The sequence below is a fragment of the Scyliorhinus torazame genome, chromosome 10 (assembly GCF_047496885.1).
Source record: "Scyliorhinus torazame isolate Kashiwa2021f chromosome 10, sScyTor2.1, whole genome shotgun sequence".
NCBI lineage: Eukaryota > Metazoa > Chordata > Chondrichthyes > Carcharhiniformes > Scyliorhinidae > Scyliorhinus > Scyliorhinus torazame.
The window spans coordinates 130,374,431-130,393,848 of record NC_092716.1 but is presented as its reverse complement, the minus strand read 5'-3'; the positions used below and the strand labels follow the sequence as shown (position 1 = coordinate 130,393,848).

Genomic DNA, 19,418 nt, shown 5'->3' with positions numbered 1-19,418 from the left:
TGGGTATTAAGGGCGCTGGTTTTATCACTGCTTTAGGTTTCCCTATCACTTGACATGTGTGGCATGATTGACAAAATTTAACTACATCTTTATGTAGTCCAGGCCAATAAAAATGTTTCTGGATTTTAGCTTGAGTTTTCCTTATTCCCAAATGACTTCCCACTGGTACCTCATGTGCAACTCGCAACACCTCCTTTCTATACCCTACCGGCAATACTACTTGATGAACGTCTGTCCATTTTTCTTCCGCCTGCATATGTAAAGGTCTCCATTTTCTCATCAAGACATCACTTTTATGGTAATAACACTCTGGTAAACTCACAGATTCCTCTTCCGTATTATATGTTTTCTGATGCATCCGTTTTATTTCGACATCTTTCTGTTGTAACTCCGCCAATTTTCCTGAACTAAAAATATCCACCTAATCCTCCACCTGTTCTTGTTCTTTTTCAACCATCTGATCAAAAAACATTTCTGATAATTGCACGTCAACTTCATCTTCACTCTTTGATTTCTCCTCTTGTCTTAACCTGTGACTTTGCGACCTTGTTACTACACAATCCGGAAAAATCCCAGGATATTCGTCCTTCAACCCTTCAGTTGTCTGATTTTCCACTGGCTTATCAACCACAGTAGGCACCACTCCCACCTGCAATCCAGCTATATCATTACCCAAGATAAACTGTATTCCTGGACAAGATAGTTTATCTATTACTCCTACTACCACTTCACCACTCTTCACTGGACTTTCCAACCTTACCTTATATAATGGAACGCTACTCCTCTCACCCTGAATTCCACATATCACCACCTTTTCTGGCAACATTCTTCCCAAACTACATAATTCCTCATCTCTTACCATTAAAGATTGACTAGCCCCTGTATCTCTTAAAATTGTGACTTCTTTACCTGCTCCTCCTGATACACATGAGTAAACTTTACCCACACAAGTAAATTATTTAAAGACATCTGGCACCTTCTTAACAATTACTTCTTGAACAGGCTGTACAATCGTTTGCACCTCCTTCATTTCCCTTGAGCTTTCCTTTACCACTTTAACAAACCCCACTGTCTTATCCTGTTTTACCACATCAGCCTTTCCAGTGCTTTTCTTCAACCACCAACACTGTGACTTTACATGGCCTAGTTTATTACAGTGAAAACATTTGAAACTTTTCATTTCTTTTCCACCCTCCTGGATTTCTTTTTTAATCTGAGGTACACTCCCCTTATTGTCTCCCATCAGATCACCTTTACCTTTACCACTTGAGTATTTCTCATGTCCCCAGTTTCTATCCCTCACCGGCTGAAACTGATGTCGGAAACCAAGCTTTGATTTATGAACTAATTCATAATCATCTTCCATTTTTGCTGCTAATCTCGCAGTTTTAACCCTCTGCTCTTCCACATGAGTTCTCACTACATCAGGAATTGAATTTTTAAACTCCTCCAAAAGTATAATTTCTCTGAGAGCTTCATACATTTGGTCTATTTTCAAAGCCCTTATCTACCTATCAAAATTACTCTGTTTGAGCCTTTGTATGTTTGACCAAATTCTTTCCTTAAATTTCTAAATCTTTGTCTGTGAGCTTCAGGCACTAGCTCATATGCACTTAAGATGGATTTCTTCACCTCCTCATACGTTCCAGATACCTCCTCCAGTAGTGATGCAAACACTTCACTATGTCTACCTACCAGCTTTGTTTGGATCAGTAATACCCACATGTCCTGTGGCCATTTCATTTGTTTTGCTATCTTCTCAAATGAAATGAAAAAGACTTCCACTTCCTTCTCGTCAAACCTTGGCAATGCTTGGACATATTTAAATAGATTCCCACCAAGCCTTCGACTATAACGCTCTTTCTCACTATCCTCATCACTATCATCCAACTGTACAACTGTACGTTTCCCTTTACGTCTGCCAATTTTGACTGACTGTCATGTTTCATGGCCATTTTCTGAAGTTCAAACTCCCTCTCGTTATCTTTTTCCCTGATCTGTATCTCCCTTTTTCTTTTTGTTCTGCTGGGGCTATTCTTTCTTTTCTCCTTTCTTCTCTCTCCTTTTCTTTTTCCTCTCTCTCTTTTGTATTCAAGACGCTTTAATTCTTTCTCATGTTCCATTTGTTTAATTTGCAACTGAATTTTTACCATTTCCAATGAGTCAAACTGTGTCTCAGGCAACTTTAAATGCTTAACCACCGCTGTAATTACCTAATCTTTTCGCATTTTGTCAGGTAATGTTAACTGCAATGTTTTTGCCAAATCTAACAGTCTGCTTTTAGTCTCTGTCCGTAAGGTACTGCGTGTGACAGTCTCCACCCCCAAAAACTTCTGAGCCTCTGAAAGAGCCATTGTCCACAACACACTCCCCACTTAAGCTAAAATACCACACCGGAAAAGCAACAATCCTTCACTGTCTTTAAGTTCACAAAAGCCAATCCAATAGATAGACTTTTACCCCCCTCGAGCCCTCAATTGTTATGGGAGAGGTGTTTTCAGAACCCCAAAATGTATCACGGAGTTCACCCAACTCCTACCTTTAATGGATTGTTGCTTTTGAGGCACACTGCTTGTTCCCCAGGTGTAGTATTACAATTATGGACATGTGGTTTTTAAAACAAAACAATGTTTATTCCATGAACTCAAATTAACCTTTTAAATAAACATTGGATCTCTTAACACCCCTTACTTCAAAGATAACCCCGAAAATAATACAACACTACCATTTACACATCCAAAAGCCTTAACAAATCCTTCAAACAGAAGCACATTAGGTTGATATTCAATACTGAGACCGTTTTACAATTTCGATTTCCCCAAAGGATTAAGAGATGGTCCTTCATGGCAGAGATCACCAGCAATGCAGCTCACAGCCACACCCAAGCTTTCTTCAAACTGGCTTTCTCCTTTCAAGCAGCTCACAGCAAAACAGCCAGGCACTTTTTAAGCTGCTCTCTCTCAAAACTGAAACTAAAACGAGCTGAAGCCCAGCTCTACCCACACTCTGACATCACTGCATTTCTTAAAGGTACATTGCTTAATCATCCATTTCTTAAAGGTACTCTCACATGACAGTCATCACTCCTGGGGTGAAATATCCTTTCCTCAGTTTTACAAATTGTAAACGTTTAGGGTTTCTCATCCAGCATCCTAACAATTTGCTTTCAAATTTTGGTTTTAAATGAAAATCAGAATTGATATATACAGAGAGAGAAGGGAATCTGTTTCTGATATATTCATAATGTTTAATTGTACGCAGGCGGTGAACATTAACACTGGATACTATTGTGCCCCTGTACTTAAGATCAGACTGATATTGTGGTGGTTGGATTCGGAGATGCATGTTTTGAATTTGGATCTCTGTAAATAAATACTTTTTGCTCCAGTTCTATCCTTCACCACCTGGCCTTCTGGAATTTAATGGGGCAGGAGGGTAGAGAGTGAGTGAGTTTGGAGCCAGAAGCACAGCAGGGGGGTGGGAAGGGGAGGGGGTTTGGAAATGGGCTGGGAAACAAGATTTTGAGCCAAGGTTATTCGAGGAGAGCTGTGGTAGACGAGAGGGCCTGAGCCAAGATCAAGAGGAGACGGGGAGAGGCTTTGGAACCGGGGATGGTTGGAAGGAGGAGAGTGAGGTTGCATAATTTCTATTGTTCATCCTGATGATTATCTTGCTTGTATGTAATGGCACCTGTCTGACCGTGCCCTGATAACCAAGGCTATCTTATCTAATTGGTCATGTTGATATCTATCAATGGTTTGGTTTCTTTTTCTACTTTGTAAAATCTGTTGTTTCTCTCTGCAGGAACTCTGTTCCTCTTTGTTCTGACATTCCCAAGCCCCCCCAGTGCCAGCTCCCCAGTTAGTCATCCCCATGCACCACCCACTGTGCCGGTTCCCCAGAAAATCATCCCCATGTACCCCCAGTGCCAGCTCCCCAGTTAGTCATCCCATGCACCACTCCCTGTGCCTGCTCCCCAGTTAGTCATCCCCATGCACCATGCCCTGTGCCCACTCCCCAGTTACTCATCCCCATGCAACACTCCCTGTGCCAGCTCCCCAGTTACTCATCCCCGTGCACCACTCCCTGTGCCAGCTCCCCAGTTACTCATCCCCGTGCACCACTCCCTGTGCCAGCTCCCCAGTTACTCGTCCCCGTGCAACACTCCCTGTGCCAGCTCCCCAGTTACTCATCCCCGTGCACCACTCCCTGTGCCAGCTCCCCAGTTACTCGTCCCCGTGCAACACTCCCTGTGCCAGCTCCCCAGTTACTCATTCCCCCCCCCCCCCCCAGTTACTCATCCCCCATGCACCCCAGTGCCAGCTCCCAGTTAATCATCCCCATTCACCACCTTCCACCCTCCTCCTTGTTTAAGATCCTTCTTTTCTTTCATATTGTCATAGGACATGGCTTTTTTAACATATTGGAATAATAGCACAGGAACAAGCCCTTCGGTCCTCTTTCCCTGGATCTGGGCATTGCCAGCTGGTCGGGCCTATCCCTAGTTGCCCTTCAGAAGGTGGCGGTGACCTGCCTTCTTGAACCGCTGCAGTCCATGTGGTGTAGGTCCACCCACTGTGCTGTTAGGGAGGGAGATTCAGGATGTTACCCCAGCGACAGTGAAGGAATGGCAATATATTTCCAAGTCACAACGGGGAGTGACTTGGAAGGGAACCTCCGGGTGGTGGTATTCTCAGGTATCTGCTGCCCTTGCCTTCCTAGATTATTGTGGGGTTGGAAGTGCTGCTAAGAGAACCCTGGTGAGTTGCTGCAGTGCATCTTGTAGATGATGCACACGGCTCTTACTGTGCATCAGTGTCATTGGTAAGAGCTGCATTCACAGGAAAATAGGATGTATTTGATTCTTATCTGCCCTCATCAAATGGCATAGGAAGTCACTAAGTTGTGTGCAAGACTTCCTTTCCAGGGAACGTAGAATGTAGGAGCAGGAGGAGGCCCTTTGAGCCTGCTCCGCCATTCATTATGATCATGGCTGATCATCCAGCTCAATAGCCTGAACCCGCCTCCCCCGATACCCTTTGATTCCCTTCGCCTGTATGTTTTGGCCTCAACTGCTTCCTGTGGTAATGAATTCCACAGGCGCACCACTCTCTGGGTGAGGAAACTTCTCTGGATCACTGTCCTAAATGGTCTGCCCTCTATCCTCAGACTATAATGCCTGGTTCTGGAAACCCTCACCATCGGGAACATCCTTCCTGCATCAACCCTGTCCAGTCCTGTTAGAATTTTATCGGTTTCTGTGAGATCGCCCCTCTTCTGAACTCCAGCGACTAACCAACTCGATCTCTCCTCATAGCCAGTTCCACCATCGCAGGAATCGGTCTGGTAAGCCTTCTCTGCACTCCCAATAGAGCAAGAACATCCTTCCTCCGATAAAGAGACCAAAACTGCACACACTATTCCAGGTGTGGCCTCCCCAAAGCCCCGTATAATTGCAGCAAGACATCCCTGCTCCTGTATTCTTGTATTCATTGCCGTGTAGAAGGAAGCTTTGCACACAACTGAGTGACTTCCTATGTTTCAGAAGAGCAGTTAAGAAACAAATATATTATTGTGGATGTAAAATCAGAAAGAATCATATGTTTACCTTACAGCAGACCATTCGGCCCTCCAGTCTTCCCAACTCCCCACAAGAACAATCCAGCAAGTCCCACTCTCATCTCTTTCACCACAGCTCTTCGTATATTTTTCTTCCAGTACTTCCTAATCAGTTGTGTAAAAATAAAAAGTTTTTCCTTCTCACCATTGCTTCTTTTGCCAATCTCTCATACCTGTGAATTCTGACTTTTGACCCTTCTGCCAATGGAGCAGTTCCTCATTTTATTCTGTATAGACACGTCACAAATTTTACAAAAACATTTTATTAAGGCACTTATGGTTTTATAACAATAAACGACACAAATACAAATGTAAACATAATTCAGTGCGTAACACATCCCTCCATTTCCCCCTGTTCCCGCCTACTCTAGACACAAAATAGCCTAACTCTTTCCCCCCCACACACACACACTTCCCCTTACTCCCTAAACCCCTCCCTCCTTATTGAATCTGCTGACAGTTTAGTTTTCTCTGAAGAAGTCGATAAATGGCTGCCACTTCCGAACGAACTCTAACGTCGATCCTCTCAGGGCAAACTTAATTTTCTCAAGTCTAAGAAACCCAGCCATGTCGCTAACCCAAACCCCTGATTTTGGGGGCTTCGAGTCCCTCCATGCTAGCGATATCTGTCTCCGGGCTACCAAGGAAGCAAAGGCCAAGATGCCAGCCTCTCTCGCCCCCTGGACTCCCGGGCCTTCCGACACTCCAAAAATCGGCACCTCTGGACTCGGTGCCACCCTCATTTTTAGTACCGTGGACATGACATCAGCAAATCCCACCCTGTATCCCCTAAGCTTTGGGCATGCCCAAAACATGAGGACATGGTTTGCGGGCCCTCCTGCACACCACCCACACCTGTCTTCCACCCCAAAAAACCTACTCATCCGGGCCACCTTCATGTGTGCCCAGTGAACCACCTTAAATTGTATCAGGCTGAGCCTGGCACATGATGAGGACGTGTTGACTCTGCTCAGAGCATCCTCCCACAGACCCGCCTCTAACTCCCCGCCCAGCTCATCTTCCCATTTACGCTTTAGCTCACCTATCTGTGTTTCCTCCCACTCCAAAAGTTATTTATAAATTTCCGATACCTTCCCCTCCCCCACCCCTGTTCTAGAAACTACCTTGCCCTTTTCCCCCTGTGGCAGTAGAAGCGGAAAGGTCGAGACCTGCCTGTGCTCAAAACCTCTCACCTGCAGATATCAAAATCTATCCCCTCCCTGCAATTCAAACTCCTCCTCCAAACAGGGAAAGCTCCCGTCGATAAGCAGATCCCCCAGCCTCACAATCCCTGCTCTCTGCCACCTCCGAAGCCCTCCCATCCAACCTCCCCCGGACAAACCGGTGATTAACCCAAATTGGAACCCGCACCGACTCTCCCTCCACTCCCTCCATTCCCATATGCTTCCTCCACTGCCCCCAAACTCTTGGAGCCGTCACTACCACAGGGCCTGTGGAGTACCGGGCCGGCGAGAACGGTAGAGGAGCCATTACCAATGCCCCCAGACTTGTGCCCTTACATGATGCTGCCTCTACCTGCTCCCATATCGACCCCTCCCACACTACCCACTTCCTAATCATGGCTATATTTGCCCCCCAGTACTAGTTGCTAAAGTTCGGCAGCGCAGCCCACCCCCCCTCGGCTCCGCTCCAGCAGCACTTGCTTTACTCGCGGGCTTTTACCCGCCCACACAAACCCAGAGGTCACCGCATTCACCCGCTTAAAAAAGGCCTTTGGTGTAAAAATAGTGAGGCACTGGAAAACAAACAAAAATCTCGGGAGAATCGTCATTTCTACGGTCTGAACCCTCCCCGCCAGTGTCGACGGGAGCATGTCCCACCTCCAGAAGTCCTCCTTCATTTGTTCAACTAACCGGGCCAGATTTAATGAATGTAGCCGCTCCCATCCCCGTGCCACCTGAATTCCCAAGTTTCAAAAACTCCCTCCCACCACTTTAAACGGCAACCCACCCAGCCTCCCCTCCTGCCCCCTCGCCTGGATCACAAAAACTTCTCTTACCCCATATTCAATTTGTACCCCGAGAACCGGCCAAATTCCCCTAAGATCCGCATAACTTCCCCCATCCCCCCCCAACGGGTCAGAAATATATAGAAGTAGGTCGTCCTGTGTTCCACCCCCCCCCGAACTAGCCCCTTCCAGTCCTTTGACGCTCTTGGTTCCATTGCCAATGGATCTATAGCCAAAGCAGACAACAGTGGGGAGAGGGGACACCCTTGCCTTGTCCCCCGATGCAGTCGAAAGTAGCCCGAACTCACCCGGTTCATCCACACACTCGCCACCGGTGCCTGGTACAGCAACCGAACCCAGTCAACAAAGCCCTGCCAAACCCAAACAATCCCAGGACCTCCCACAAATAATTCCATTCCACCCGGCCGAAGGCCTTTTCCGCGTACAGAGCGGCCACTACCTCCGCCTTCCTCCCCTCGGAGGGCATCATGATCACATTTAGGAGCCTTCTAACATTGCCGTTAGCTGCCTGCCTTTACCAAACTCCATCTGGTCTTCCCCTATCACCCCCGGAGCACAGTCCTCTATCCTTGAGGCCAAAACACGGGCAGCACGGTAGCATTGTCGGGCAGCACAGTAGCATTGTGGATAGAACAATTGCTTCACAGCTCCAGGGTCCCAGGTTCGATTCAGGCTTGGGTCACTATCTGTGCGGAGTCTGCACATCCTCCCCGTGTGTGCGTGGGTTTCCTCCGGGTGCTCCGGTTTCCTCCCACAGTCCAAAGATGTGCAGGTTAGGTGGATTGGCCATGATAAATTGCCCTTAGTGTTGGGTGGGGTTACTGTGTTATGGGGATAGGGTGGAGGTGTTGGCCTTGGGTAGGGTGCTCTTTCTAAGAGCCGGTGCAGACTCGATGGGCCGAATGGCCTCCTGCACTGTAAATTCTATGATAATCTATGAAACAATTTGGCATCAACATTCAGTAGGGAGATTGGTCTGTATGACCAATCGGCAGGAGAATGGGGATGAGAAAATATCAGCCATGATTGAATGGCGGAGGAGACCTCGATGGGCTGAGTGGCCTAATTCTGCACGATAGCATTGTGGCTAGCACAATTGCTTCGCAGCTCCAGGGTCCCAGGTTCGATTCCGGCTTGGGTCACTGTCTGTGCGGAGTCTGCACATCCTCCCCGTGTGTGCTCCGGTTTCCTCCGGGTGCTCCGGTTTCCTCCCACAGTCCAAAGATGTGCAGGTTAGGTGGATTGGCCATGCTAAATTGCCCATAGTGTCCAAAATTGCCCTTAGTGTTGGGTGGGGTTACTGGGTTATGGGGATAGGGTGGAGGTGTGGACCTCGGGTAGGGTGCTCTTTCCAAGAGCCGGTGCAGACTCGATGGGCCCAATGGCCTCCTTCTGCACTGTAAATTCTGTGAATTTCTATGTCTTATGGTCTTATTGCTCTGGGTTCTTCTCCCGCTTCAGGATCAATGAGATCGAAGCCTGTGACATTGTTGGGGGAAGGACACCTCGTTCCCTGGCCTCATTAAATGCCCTCATCAGCAGCGGGCCCAGCATCCCAGAAAACTACTTGTAAAATTCCACAGGGTAGTATTACGGGCCAGGGTTTAGAGAACCCAAAGTATATCATGGAGTTCACCTGACCCATAACCTTAAAAAGATTTTGGTTATGGGGAGCACAAGGGCCCATTTTACTGGTGTGATGCAACAGAGAACTAAACGTATTTTTAAACAAAAAACAATGTTTATTCTATGAATCCAGTTAACATTTTTAAACACACACAGTAAACATCTTAGTAACTATCAACTCAAATACTCTCCCCAAAGAATACAGTACTCTTAAGTAACCCTTAATCTTTCCTTGCAACATCCATAAGATAAATACCCTCTTCAACACAGACATGAGATTTAAATTCTCTACTGAGAGCAGTTATCACTTTTAAATTAGCAAGTGATTTGAAGACATTACTTTCATGCAGAAAGAGACCAGAATTACACAGTTTCTCTGAATGCAGCTCCCAATCTGCAAAACTAAACTAAACACCCTGATGCTGACAGCCCAAAGCGAAAGTAAAACAGACAGACAGCCTAGCTCCACCCACACTCTGACATCACTGCAGCTATTTGATAAACACCTATTTCTTAAAGGTACTCTCACATGACAGTAGTCGTCTGGTCCCAGGGCCTTGCCCGACTGCATGGCCTCCAATCCCTCTACTACTTCTACAATCCCGATCGGGGTTCCCAAACCCTCCACTAACTTCCTCCACCTTGGAAACTCCAACCCTTCCAAAAATTGCCTCATCCTTCGCCCCAGCTGGGGGTTCTGACTCAGACAGCCGACTATAAATCTCCTTCAACACTCCATTCACCCCTGCTGGGTCCAAGACCGTATTCCCCCTTCTGTCCTTCACTCTTCCTATCTCCCTGGCCGCATCCCTCTTCCTTAGCTGGTGTGCTAGCATCCTACTGGCCTTCTCCCCATACTCCTATACCGCCCCTCTCGCCTTCCTCAACTTCCCCACCGCCCTCCCTAACTGCCCCACCGCCTTCCCTGCGGATAACAGACCAAACTCCATCTGCAGCTTCTGCCGCTCCGTCAACAACCCTGCCTCCGGGGCTTCAGAATACCTTCTATCCACCTGGCGTATTACCCTCACCACCCTATCCATCTCTACCCACTTCACCTTCTCCCTATGAGCCCGTATCGAAATAAGCTCCCCCCTAACCACTGCCGTCAGCGTTTCCTACACCGTTGCTGCCATTTGTCTCCAAATAATTCTGGATGGCCTCCCTCATCCGCTAACAGTCCTACATCTAATCTCCACTGCGGGCACTGACCCCCCTCCTTGCTCACCCGTAGACCCCCAGTGTGGGGCATGATCCAACACAACAATCGCCAAATAGGCGATATCCACCCCCCCCCCCAGTAAAGCCCTGTTTAAAATTAAAAAATCAATCCGGGAGTTCACTTTGTGAACGTGGGAGAAAAAAGAAAGCTCCTTCGCTCTTGACCGTCCGAACCTCCATGGGACTACTACCCCCCCCCCCCATCTGTTCCACAATCCCGTTTATCTCCTTCGCCGTGACTGGCACCCTCCTGTCTTTGAACGCGACCGATCCAACCTCGGATCAGTGACCGTATTGAAGACCCCGCCCCCCCCCCCGCCCATGATCAGCTTATGTGAATCCAGGTCTGGAATCTTCCCTAACACCCGCCTCATAAATTCCACGTTGTCCCAGTTTGGTGCGTAAATATTCACTAACATCACCGGCCATCCCCTCCAGCTTCCCACTCACCATGATTTCTCTACCTCCGAGTCCGCCACTACATCCCCTACCTTAAATGACACCCGCTTATTGATCAAGATCGCAACCCCCCCTAGTTTTAGAGTCTAGCCCTGAATGGAATACCTGTCCAACCCAACCCTTCCTCAGCCTAGTCTGATCCACTACCTCAGGTGTGTCTCTTGTAACATTGCCACGTCCGCCTTCAACCTCCTCAAATGCGCGTATACGCGAGCCCTCTTGACTGGCCCATTCACACCCTCGGGTTCCATGTGATCAGCCTGGCCCACCTCTTCTCCCCCCCCCCCCCCCCCCCCAGCGGCCGATCTTAGGCCAGTCTCCAGCTCGCATCCCGCGCCTCCTCAGGCCCGCCCTCGGGCGCCCACCGTCCTCGACCTCCAATTTGTCTCCCAGCGGCAGTCCCTCCCCTGTCAGCAGAACAATTCCCCCCATAACAAAACAACAATTCCAACCCCCCGTATCAAACTAGTCACCTGCTCACCCCCATTGAGCTTCCGTGAGCTAGCCCATCCAGTTAGCCTGGTAGCCCCCGCCCATGGCACCAAGCATCCTACCCCCCATTGTTCTCCCTCTCCCTCCGCTCAAACATACATATGCAAAACATAACAATCCCCAACAAACACGAAGAAGAAAATTCCACCCACTGTCCCCCACAAGAACAAAGTTCACCCGCACACACAACTGAGCAACGGCTCAAAAATTGGTACAAAAACACTACATACACAGCCCATGAAGAAAATAAATTGTAGCAGCGCAGGCACAGAATTACTCTCCCCCAAATTCAATGTCCTCCATCATCTACCAGTCCCCTGTCCTTAACAATTTTCATCGCCTCATCCGGCGATCCGAAATAAAGTTCTTGACCCTCGTAAGTGACCCACAAACGAGCTGGGTACAAGCTGGGAACTTCACCCCCTTCTTGAAGAGGGCCGATTTAACTTTGTTTTAGCTCGCCCTTCTTTTGGCCAGTTCCGCACCCAAGTCCTGGTAAATGCGCAACTCGCTTTCTTCCCATTTGCAGCTCCTCGTCTGCCTGGCCCACCTCCAGATCTGTTCCTTATCCAGGAACTGGTGCATTCGCACTACCATCACCCTCGGCGGCTCATTTACCCGTGGCTTCCTCGCAAGCGCTCCATGTGCCCTGTCCACTTCCAAGGGCCGAGCAAACGCATCTTCGCCAAGCAGCTTCTCGAGCGTACATGCCACATATACCCCTGCGTCAGGTCCCTCTGCCCTCCGGGAGGCCAACGATCCTCAAATACTGCATCCGTGACCAGTTCTCCAAATCCTCCACCTTCTCCTGCAGCCTTTTCTGAAGGTCCGTCATCAGATCCATCTCCATTGCCATCGCAGTTAGCTGGTCCTCGTGCTCAGCCACCTTCTCTTCCACTTTCTGGTCCCTGGGCTTCCAACCTTTGCTCCACCCGATCAACCCCGTCTTAATCGGGTCCAGGTCCTCCTGTCTTTGCTTGGCGAAACTCTCCTGGAGGAATTTCACCAGCTGCTCCGTTGACCACTGGGCCGGTAATCTCAGCTCCTCACCCTCCGCCATGTTTTCCTGGGCTGCAGGCTCCACTCTCTTCTTTGCCCAACAATCTCCTCTTTTCGGACCACTTCTGGTCCACGTCTCCATAAACTGGAGGGGGATTCCTCCTCTCTGCCTCACCAGTCTCCAATTTTACCGGTCAAATCCACCATACGTCGGGGGAAAAGGTCCCAAAAGCCCACCACGAGCAGGAGCTACCAAATAAGCGACCTCTCACTCCATGGCTGCCACCGGAAGTCCGACGCTTCACAATTTTAAACACCTTCATCAAACGTCCTCTTGATTCTTTAAGGGGAACATGCCCATTCTCTCATTTGCCTAAGGAAGTGGCGCTGGGCATTCTCCTTGCACCTTAAGGAATGATACTTCAGTGACTATGCTGGGTTGGGGATTGACAATTAAGAAACACCATACCACTGGGTGGGATTGCTGCTCCCGTACCTGGCAGCTGCGACACCGTGAGAATATATCTGGTGCCTTTTAACCTTTTTTTCTCTCCACTGTAGATCTATGTTCGGAGTACGGATATCGACCGAACTCTAATGAGTGCTCAGTCAGACCTCGCCGGTCTCTACCCTCCACACGGACGCCAGATCTTTAATCCTGACCTGAAGTGGCAGCCAATTCCCGTGCATACTGTGCCTGTGAAAGATGAAAAGGCAAGTACCTAGAACGTTGAGAGTGCATGGAGAACAGTGCCTTTTCTTGTATCATTGAGCTCCCCACCTCCTGGGGCAGGGTTTGACATAATTATCTGGCTTGATCCAGTGTCTCCTTTGATTTATTGTGGCACCCTAGTTGAGCTGTTTTCACCAAATGCCTAGTGAAAGCTATGTGTGTTTCAGTTTCTCAAGTTCCCGATACCAAATTGCCCTCGCTATGAAAAACTGCTGGAGGAGTCAATGAACAGCAAAACAGTTCAGGATAAAGTGAAGGAAAGTCAGGCAAGTGTCAAGAACCTGTCATTACTGTCTGTGTGCGCGCCCGCGTGTCTGTGTGTACGCGCCTGCGCGCGTCTGTGTGTGCACCTGCGCGGGTCTGTGTGTGTGCGCCCGCGCGGGTCTGTGTGTGTGCGCCCGCGCGGGTCTGTGTGTGTGCGCCCGCGCGGGCCTGTGTGTGTGCGCGCCCGCGCGGGCCTGTGTGTGTGCGCGCCCGCGCGGGCCTGTGTGTGTGCGCGCCCGCGCGGGCCTGTGTGTGTGCGCGCCCGCGCGGGCCTGTGTGTGTGCGCGCCCGCGCGGGCCTGTGTGTGTGCGCGCCCGCACGGGCCTGTGTGTGTGCGCGCCCGCGCGGGCCTGTGTGTGTGCGCGCCCGCGCGGGCCTGTGTGTGCGCGCGCCCGCGCGGGCCTGTGTGTGCGCGCGCCCCGCGCGGGCCTGTGTGTGCGCGCGCCCGCGCGGGCCTGTGTGTGCGCGCGCCCGCGCGGGCCTGTGTGTGTGCGCGCGCCCGCGCGGGCCTGTGTGTGTGCGCGCGCCCGCGCGGGCCTGTGTGTGTGCGCGCGCCCGCGCGGGCCTGTGTGTGTGCGCGCGCCCCGCGCGGGCCTGTGTGTGTGCGCGCGCCCGCGCGGGCCTGTGTGTGTGCGCGCGCCCGCGCGGGCCTGTGTGTGTGCGCGCGCCCGCGCGGGCCTGTGTGTGTGCGCGCGCCCGCGCGGGCCTGTGTGTGTGCGCGCGCCCGCGCGGGCCTGTGTGTGTGCGCGCGCCCGCGCGGGCCTGTGTGTGTGCTCGTGCATCTGTGTGTGTGCGCCCACGCGGGTCTGTGTTTCCACAGGCGTGTGTGAAGTTTTGCAACTGTATTTTTATTTATGCAGCATCTTTCACGACCTCGTACATCGTAAAAAGCATTACAGCCAATGAAATTTGTTTGAATACCCTCCGTATGCTTCACCCTATGTCTATGTATTTACATTGTGTATTTATCGTATGTCCTATGTTTTTGATGTATGGAACGATCTGTCTGGACTGTACGCAGAACAATACTTTTCATTGTACCTCAGTACACATGATAATAAACCCAAATCCAACTGTGATGTAGGAACCATGTCAAGATAGAAAGTTACCACAAACAGCAATGTAATCGATGAGCAGGCCATATGTTTTAGTGATGTTGGTTGAGACATAAATATTGTCCATGACATTCGGGAGAAATCCTTTGAAAGGTGACATGGGTTCTGGAAGGAAAGATGGAACTTTGATACGGTGGGTATATGCCGTGATGCTTTCTAAACAGTTACTGAAGCAATCTCTAGGGATGTGTGTTTTCTGGAGGTCAGGGAAAACAGTTCCTTTTTAAAATTTTACATTCTTACAGCCAGTGTGCCTCCATGGGAGGAATTGATGGCTGCTGGTTCCTTTCTCCGATATCGGCTGATGCCGGCAGCTTGAATTCCTGAAGAAACAAAGACTCAGTTTTTCTTATCAGCTATCCAGTAACGAGGCCTCAAACAAACAAAGAACAAAGAAATGTACAGCACAGGAACAGGCCCTTCGGCGCTCCAAGCCCGTGCCGACCATGCTGCCTGACTAAACTACAATCTTCTACACTTCCTGGGCCCGTATCCCTCCTATTCCCATCCTATTCATGTATTTGTCAAGATGCCCCTTAAATGTCACTATCGTCCTTGCTTCCACCACCTCCTCCGGTAGCGAGTTCCAGGCACCCACTACCCTCTGCGTAAAAAACTTGCCTCGTACATCTACTCTAAACCTTGCCCCTCTCACCTTAAACCTATGCCCCATAGTAATTGACCCCTCTACCCCGGGGAAAAGCCTCTGACTATCCACTCTATCTATGCCCTTCATAATTTTGTAGACCTCTTATCAGGTCACCCCTCAACCTCCTTCGTTCCAGTGAGAACAAACCGAGTTTATTCAACCGCTCCTCATAGCTAATGCCCTCCATACCAGGCAACATTCTGGTAAATCTCTTCTGCACCCTCTCTAAAGCCTCCACATCCTTCTGGTAGTGTGGCGACCAGAATTGAACACTATACTCCATATGTGGCCTAACTAATAAGGTTCTATACAGCTGCAACATGACTTGCCAATTCTTATACTCAATGCCCCGGCCAATGAAGGCAATGAAGGTCCCTTTCAGTGACCTGTGGACCTGTACTCCTAGATCTCTTTGACTTTCAATACTCTTGAGGGTTCTACCATTCACTGTATATTCCCTACCTGCATTAGACCTTCCAAAATGCATTACCTCACATTTGTCCGGATTAAACTCCATCTGCCATCTCTCCGCCCAAGTCTCCAAACAATCTAAATCCTGCTGTATCCTCTGACAGTCCTCATCGCTATCTGAAATTCCACCAACCTTTGTGTCGTCTGCAAACTTACTAATCAGACCAGTTACATTTTCCTCCAAATCATTTATATATACTACAAACAGCAAAGGTCCCAGCACTGATCCCTGTGGAACGCCACTGGTCACAGCCCTCCAATTAGAAAACCATCCTTCCATTGCTACTCTCTGCCTTCTATGACCTAGCCAGTTCTGTATCCACCTTGCCAGCTCACCCCTGATCCCGTGTGACTTCACCTTTTGTACCATGAGGGAGCTTGTCAAAGGCCTTACTGAAGTCCATATAGACAACATCCACTGCCCTACCTGCATCAATCATCTTAGTGACCTCCTCGAAAAACTCTATCAAGTTAGTGAGTCACTACCTCCCCTTCACAAAACCATGCTGCCTCTCACTAATACGTCCATTTGCTTCCAAATGGGAGTCGATCCTGTCTTGAAGAATTCTCTCCAGTAATTTCCCTACCACTGAAGTAAGGCTCACCGGCCTGTACCCTGGATTATCCTTGCTACCCTTCTTGAACAGAGGAACAACATTGGCTATTCTCCAGTCCTCCGGGACATCACCTGAAGACAGTGAGGATCCAAAGATTTCTGTCAAGGCCTCAGCAATTTCCTCTCCAGCCTCCTTCAGTATTCTGGGGTAGATCCCATCAGGCCCTGGGGATTTATCTACCTTAATATTTTTTAAGACACCCAACACCTAGTCTTTTTGGATCTCAATGTGACCCAGGCTATCTACACCCCCTTCTCCAGACTCAACATCTACCAATTCCTTCTCTTTGGTGAATACTGATGCAAAGTATTCATTTAGTACCTCGCCCATTTCCTCTGGCTCCACACATGGATTCCCTTGCCTATCCTTCAGTGGGCCAACCCTTTCCCTGGCTACCCTCTTGCTTTTTATGTACGTGTAAAAAGCCTTGGGATTTTCCTTAACCCTATTTGCCAATGACTTTTCGTGACCCCTTCTAGCCCTCCTGACTCCTTGCTTAAGTTCCTTCCTACTTTCCTTATATTTCTCACAGGCTTCGTCTGTTCCCAGCCTTTAAGCCCTGACAAATGCCTCCTTTTTTCTTTTTGACGAGGCCTACAATATCTCTCGTTATCCAAGGTTCCCGTAAATTGCCGTATTTATCCTCCTTCCTGACAGGAACATGCTGGTCCTGAATTCCTTTCAACTGACACTTGAAAGCCTCCCACATGTCAGATGTTGATTTGCCCTCAAACATCCGCCCCCAATCTATGTTCTTCAGTTCCCGCCTAATATTGTTATAATTAGCCTTCCCCCAATTTAACACATTCACCCTAGGACCACTCTTATCCTTGTCCACCAGCACTTTAAAACTTACTGAATTGTGGTCGCTGTTCCCGAAATGCTCCCCTACTGAAACATCTACCACCTGGCACTAAGTGAGTCCCTGTCAATATTGGGGAAGTTGAAGTCTCCCATCACCACAACCCTGTTGTTTTTACTCTTTTCCAAAATCTGTCTACCTATCTGCTCCTCTATCTCCCGCTGGCTGTTGGGAGGCCTGTAGTAAACCCCCAACATTGTGACTGCACCCTTTTTATTCCTGATCTCTACCCATATAGCCTCACTGCCCTCTGAGGTGTCCTCCCGCAGTACAGCTGTGCTATTCTCCCTAACCAGTAGCGCAACTCCGCCACCCCCTTTACATCCCCCTCTATCCCGCCTGAAACATCTCAATCCTGGAACGTTTAGCTGCCAATCCTGCCCTTCCCTCAACCAGGTCTCTGTAATGGCAACAACATCATAGAGCTTGGATTAGTACTTGGAACTAAGTTCATCTGCCCTACCCGTAATACTTTTTGCATTAAAACATATGCACTTCAGGCCACCAGACCCGCTGTGTTCAGCAACTTCTCCCTGTCTGCTCTGCCTCAGAGCCCCACTGTCCCTATTCCCTAGTTCTCCCTCAATGCTCTCACCTTCTGACCTATTGCTCCCGTGCCCACCCCCCGCCATACTAGTTTAAACCCTCCCGTGTGACACTGGCAAACCTCGCGGCCAGGATATTTATTCCTCTCCAGTTTAGATGCAACCCGTCCTTATATAGGTCACACCTGCCCCGGAAGAGCTCCCAGTGGTCCAGATAACGGAAACCCTCCCTCCTACACCAGCTGTTTTGCCACGTGTTTCGCTGCTCTATCTTCCTATTTCTAGCCTCACTGGCATGTGGCACAGGGAGTAATCCCGAGATTACAACCCTAGAGGTCCTGTCTTTTAACTTTCTGCCTAGCTCACTGAACTCCTGCTGCAGGACCTCATGCCCCTTCCTGCCTATGTCGTTAGTACCAATATGTACAACGACCTCTGCCTGTTTGCCCTCTCCCTTCAGGATGCCCTCTGCCCATTCGGAGACATCCTGGACCCTGGCACCAGGGAGGCAACATACCATCCTGGAGTCTCTTTCACGTCCACAGAAGCGCTCCCTCTCTCGTGTGCGCGCTCCCCCTCTCGTGTGCGCGCTCCCTCTCTCGTGTGCGCGCTCCCTCTCTCGTGTGCGCGCTCCCTCTCTCGTGTGCGCGCTCCCTCTCTCGTGTGCGCGCTCCCTCTCTCGTGTGCGCGCTCCCTCTCTCGTGTGCGCGCTCCCTCTCTCGTGTGCGCGCTCCCTCTCTCGTGTGCGCGCTCCCTCTCTCGTGTGCGCGCTCCCTCTCTCGTGTGCGCGCTCCCTCTCTCGTGTGCGCGCTCCCTCTCTCGTGTGCGCGCTCCCTCTCTCGTGTGCGCGCTCCCTCTCTCGTGTGCGCGCTCCCTCTCTCGTGTGCGCGCTCCCTCTCTCGTGTGCGCGCTCCCTCTCTCGTGTGCGCGCTCCCTCTCTCGTGTGCGCGCTCCCTCTCTCGTGTGCGCGCTCCCTCTCTCGTGTGCGCGCTCCCTCTCTCGTGTGCGCGCTCCCTCTCTCGTGTGCGCGCTCCCTCTCTCGTGTGCGCGCTCCCTCTCTCGTGTGCGCGCTCCCTCTCTCGTGTGCGCGCTCCCTCTCTCGCGTGCGCGCTCCCTCTCTCGCGCGCGCGCTCCCTCCCTCTGGCGCGCGCGCGCTCCCTCTCTCTGGCGCGCGCGCGCTCCCTCCCTCTGGCGCGCGCGCGCTCCCTCCCTCTGGCGCGCGCGCGCTCCCTCCCTCTGGCGCGCGCGCGCTCCCTCCCTCTGGCGCGCGCGCGCTCCCTCCCTCTGGCGCGCGCGCGCTCCCTCCCTCTGGCGCGCGCGCGCTCCCTCCCTCTGGCGCGCGCTCCCTCCCTCTGGCGCGCGCTCCCTCCCTCTGGCGCGCGCTCCCTCCCTCTGGCGCGCGCTCCCTCCCTCTGGCGCGCGCGCGCTCCCTCCCTCTGGCGCGCGCGCGCTCCCTCCCTCTGGCGCGCGCGCTCCCTCCCTCCCCCCGGCGCGCGCTCCGCGCGCGCGCTCCCTCCCCCCGGCGCGCGCGCGCGCGCGCTCCCTCCCCCCGGCGCGCGCGCGCGCGCTCCCTCCCCCCGGCGCGCGCGCGCTCCCTCCCCCCCCGGCGCGCGCGCGCGCGCGCTCCCTCCCCCCCGGCGCGCGCGCGCGCGCGCTCCCTCCCCCCGGCGCGCGCTCCCTCCCCCCGGCGCGCGCGCGCGCGCGCTCCCTCCCCCCGGCGCGCGCGCGCGCGCGCGCTCCCTCCCCCCGGCGCGCG

The 19,418-nt window shown here is 51.2% G+C and overlaps 1 protein-coding gene across 1 annotated transcript in view; it reads left to right on the top strand.

Moving 5' to 3' along the window:
- LOC140430929 (lysosomal acid phosphatase-like) overlaps positions 1-19,418 on the top strand; it is a 224,113-nt gene that overhangs the window by 32,158 nt on the left and 172,537 nt on the right. Inside the window, exons 4-5 of the mRNA XM_072518745.1 lie at positions 12,968-13,120; positions 13,307-13,405. Of these exons, the coding sequence (XP_072374846.1) occupies positions 12,968-13,120; positions 13,307-13,405 (252 nt within the window). The remainder of the gene's footprint in view (positions 1-12,967; positions 13,121-13,306; positions 13,406-19,418) is intronic.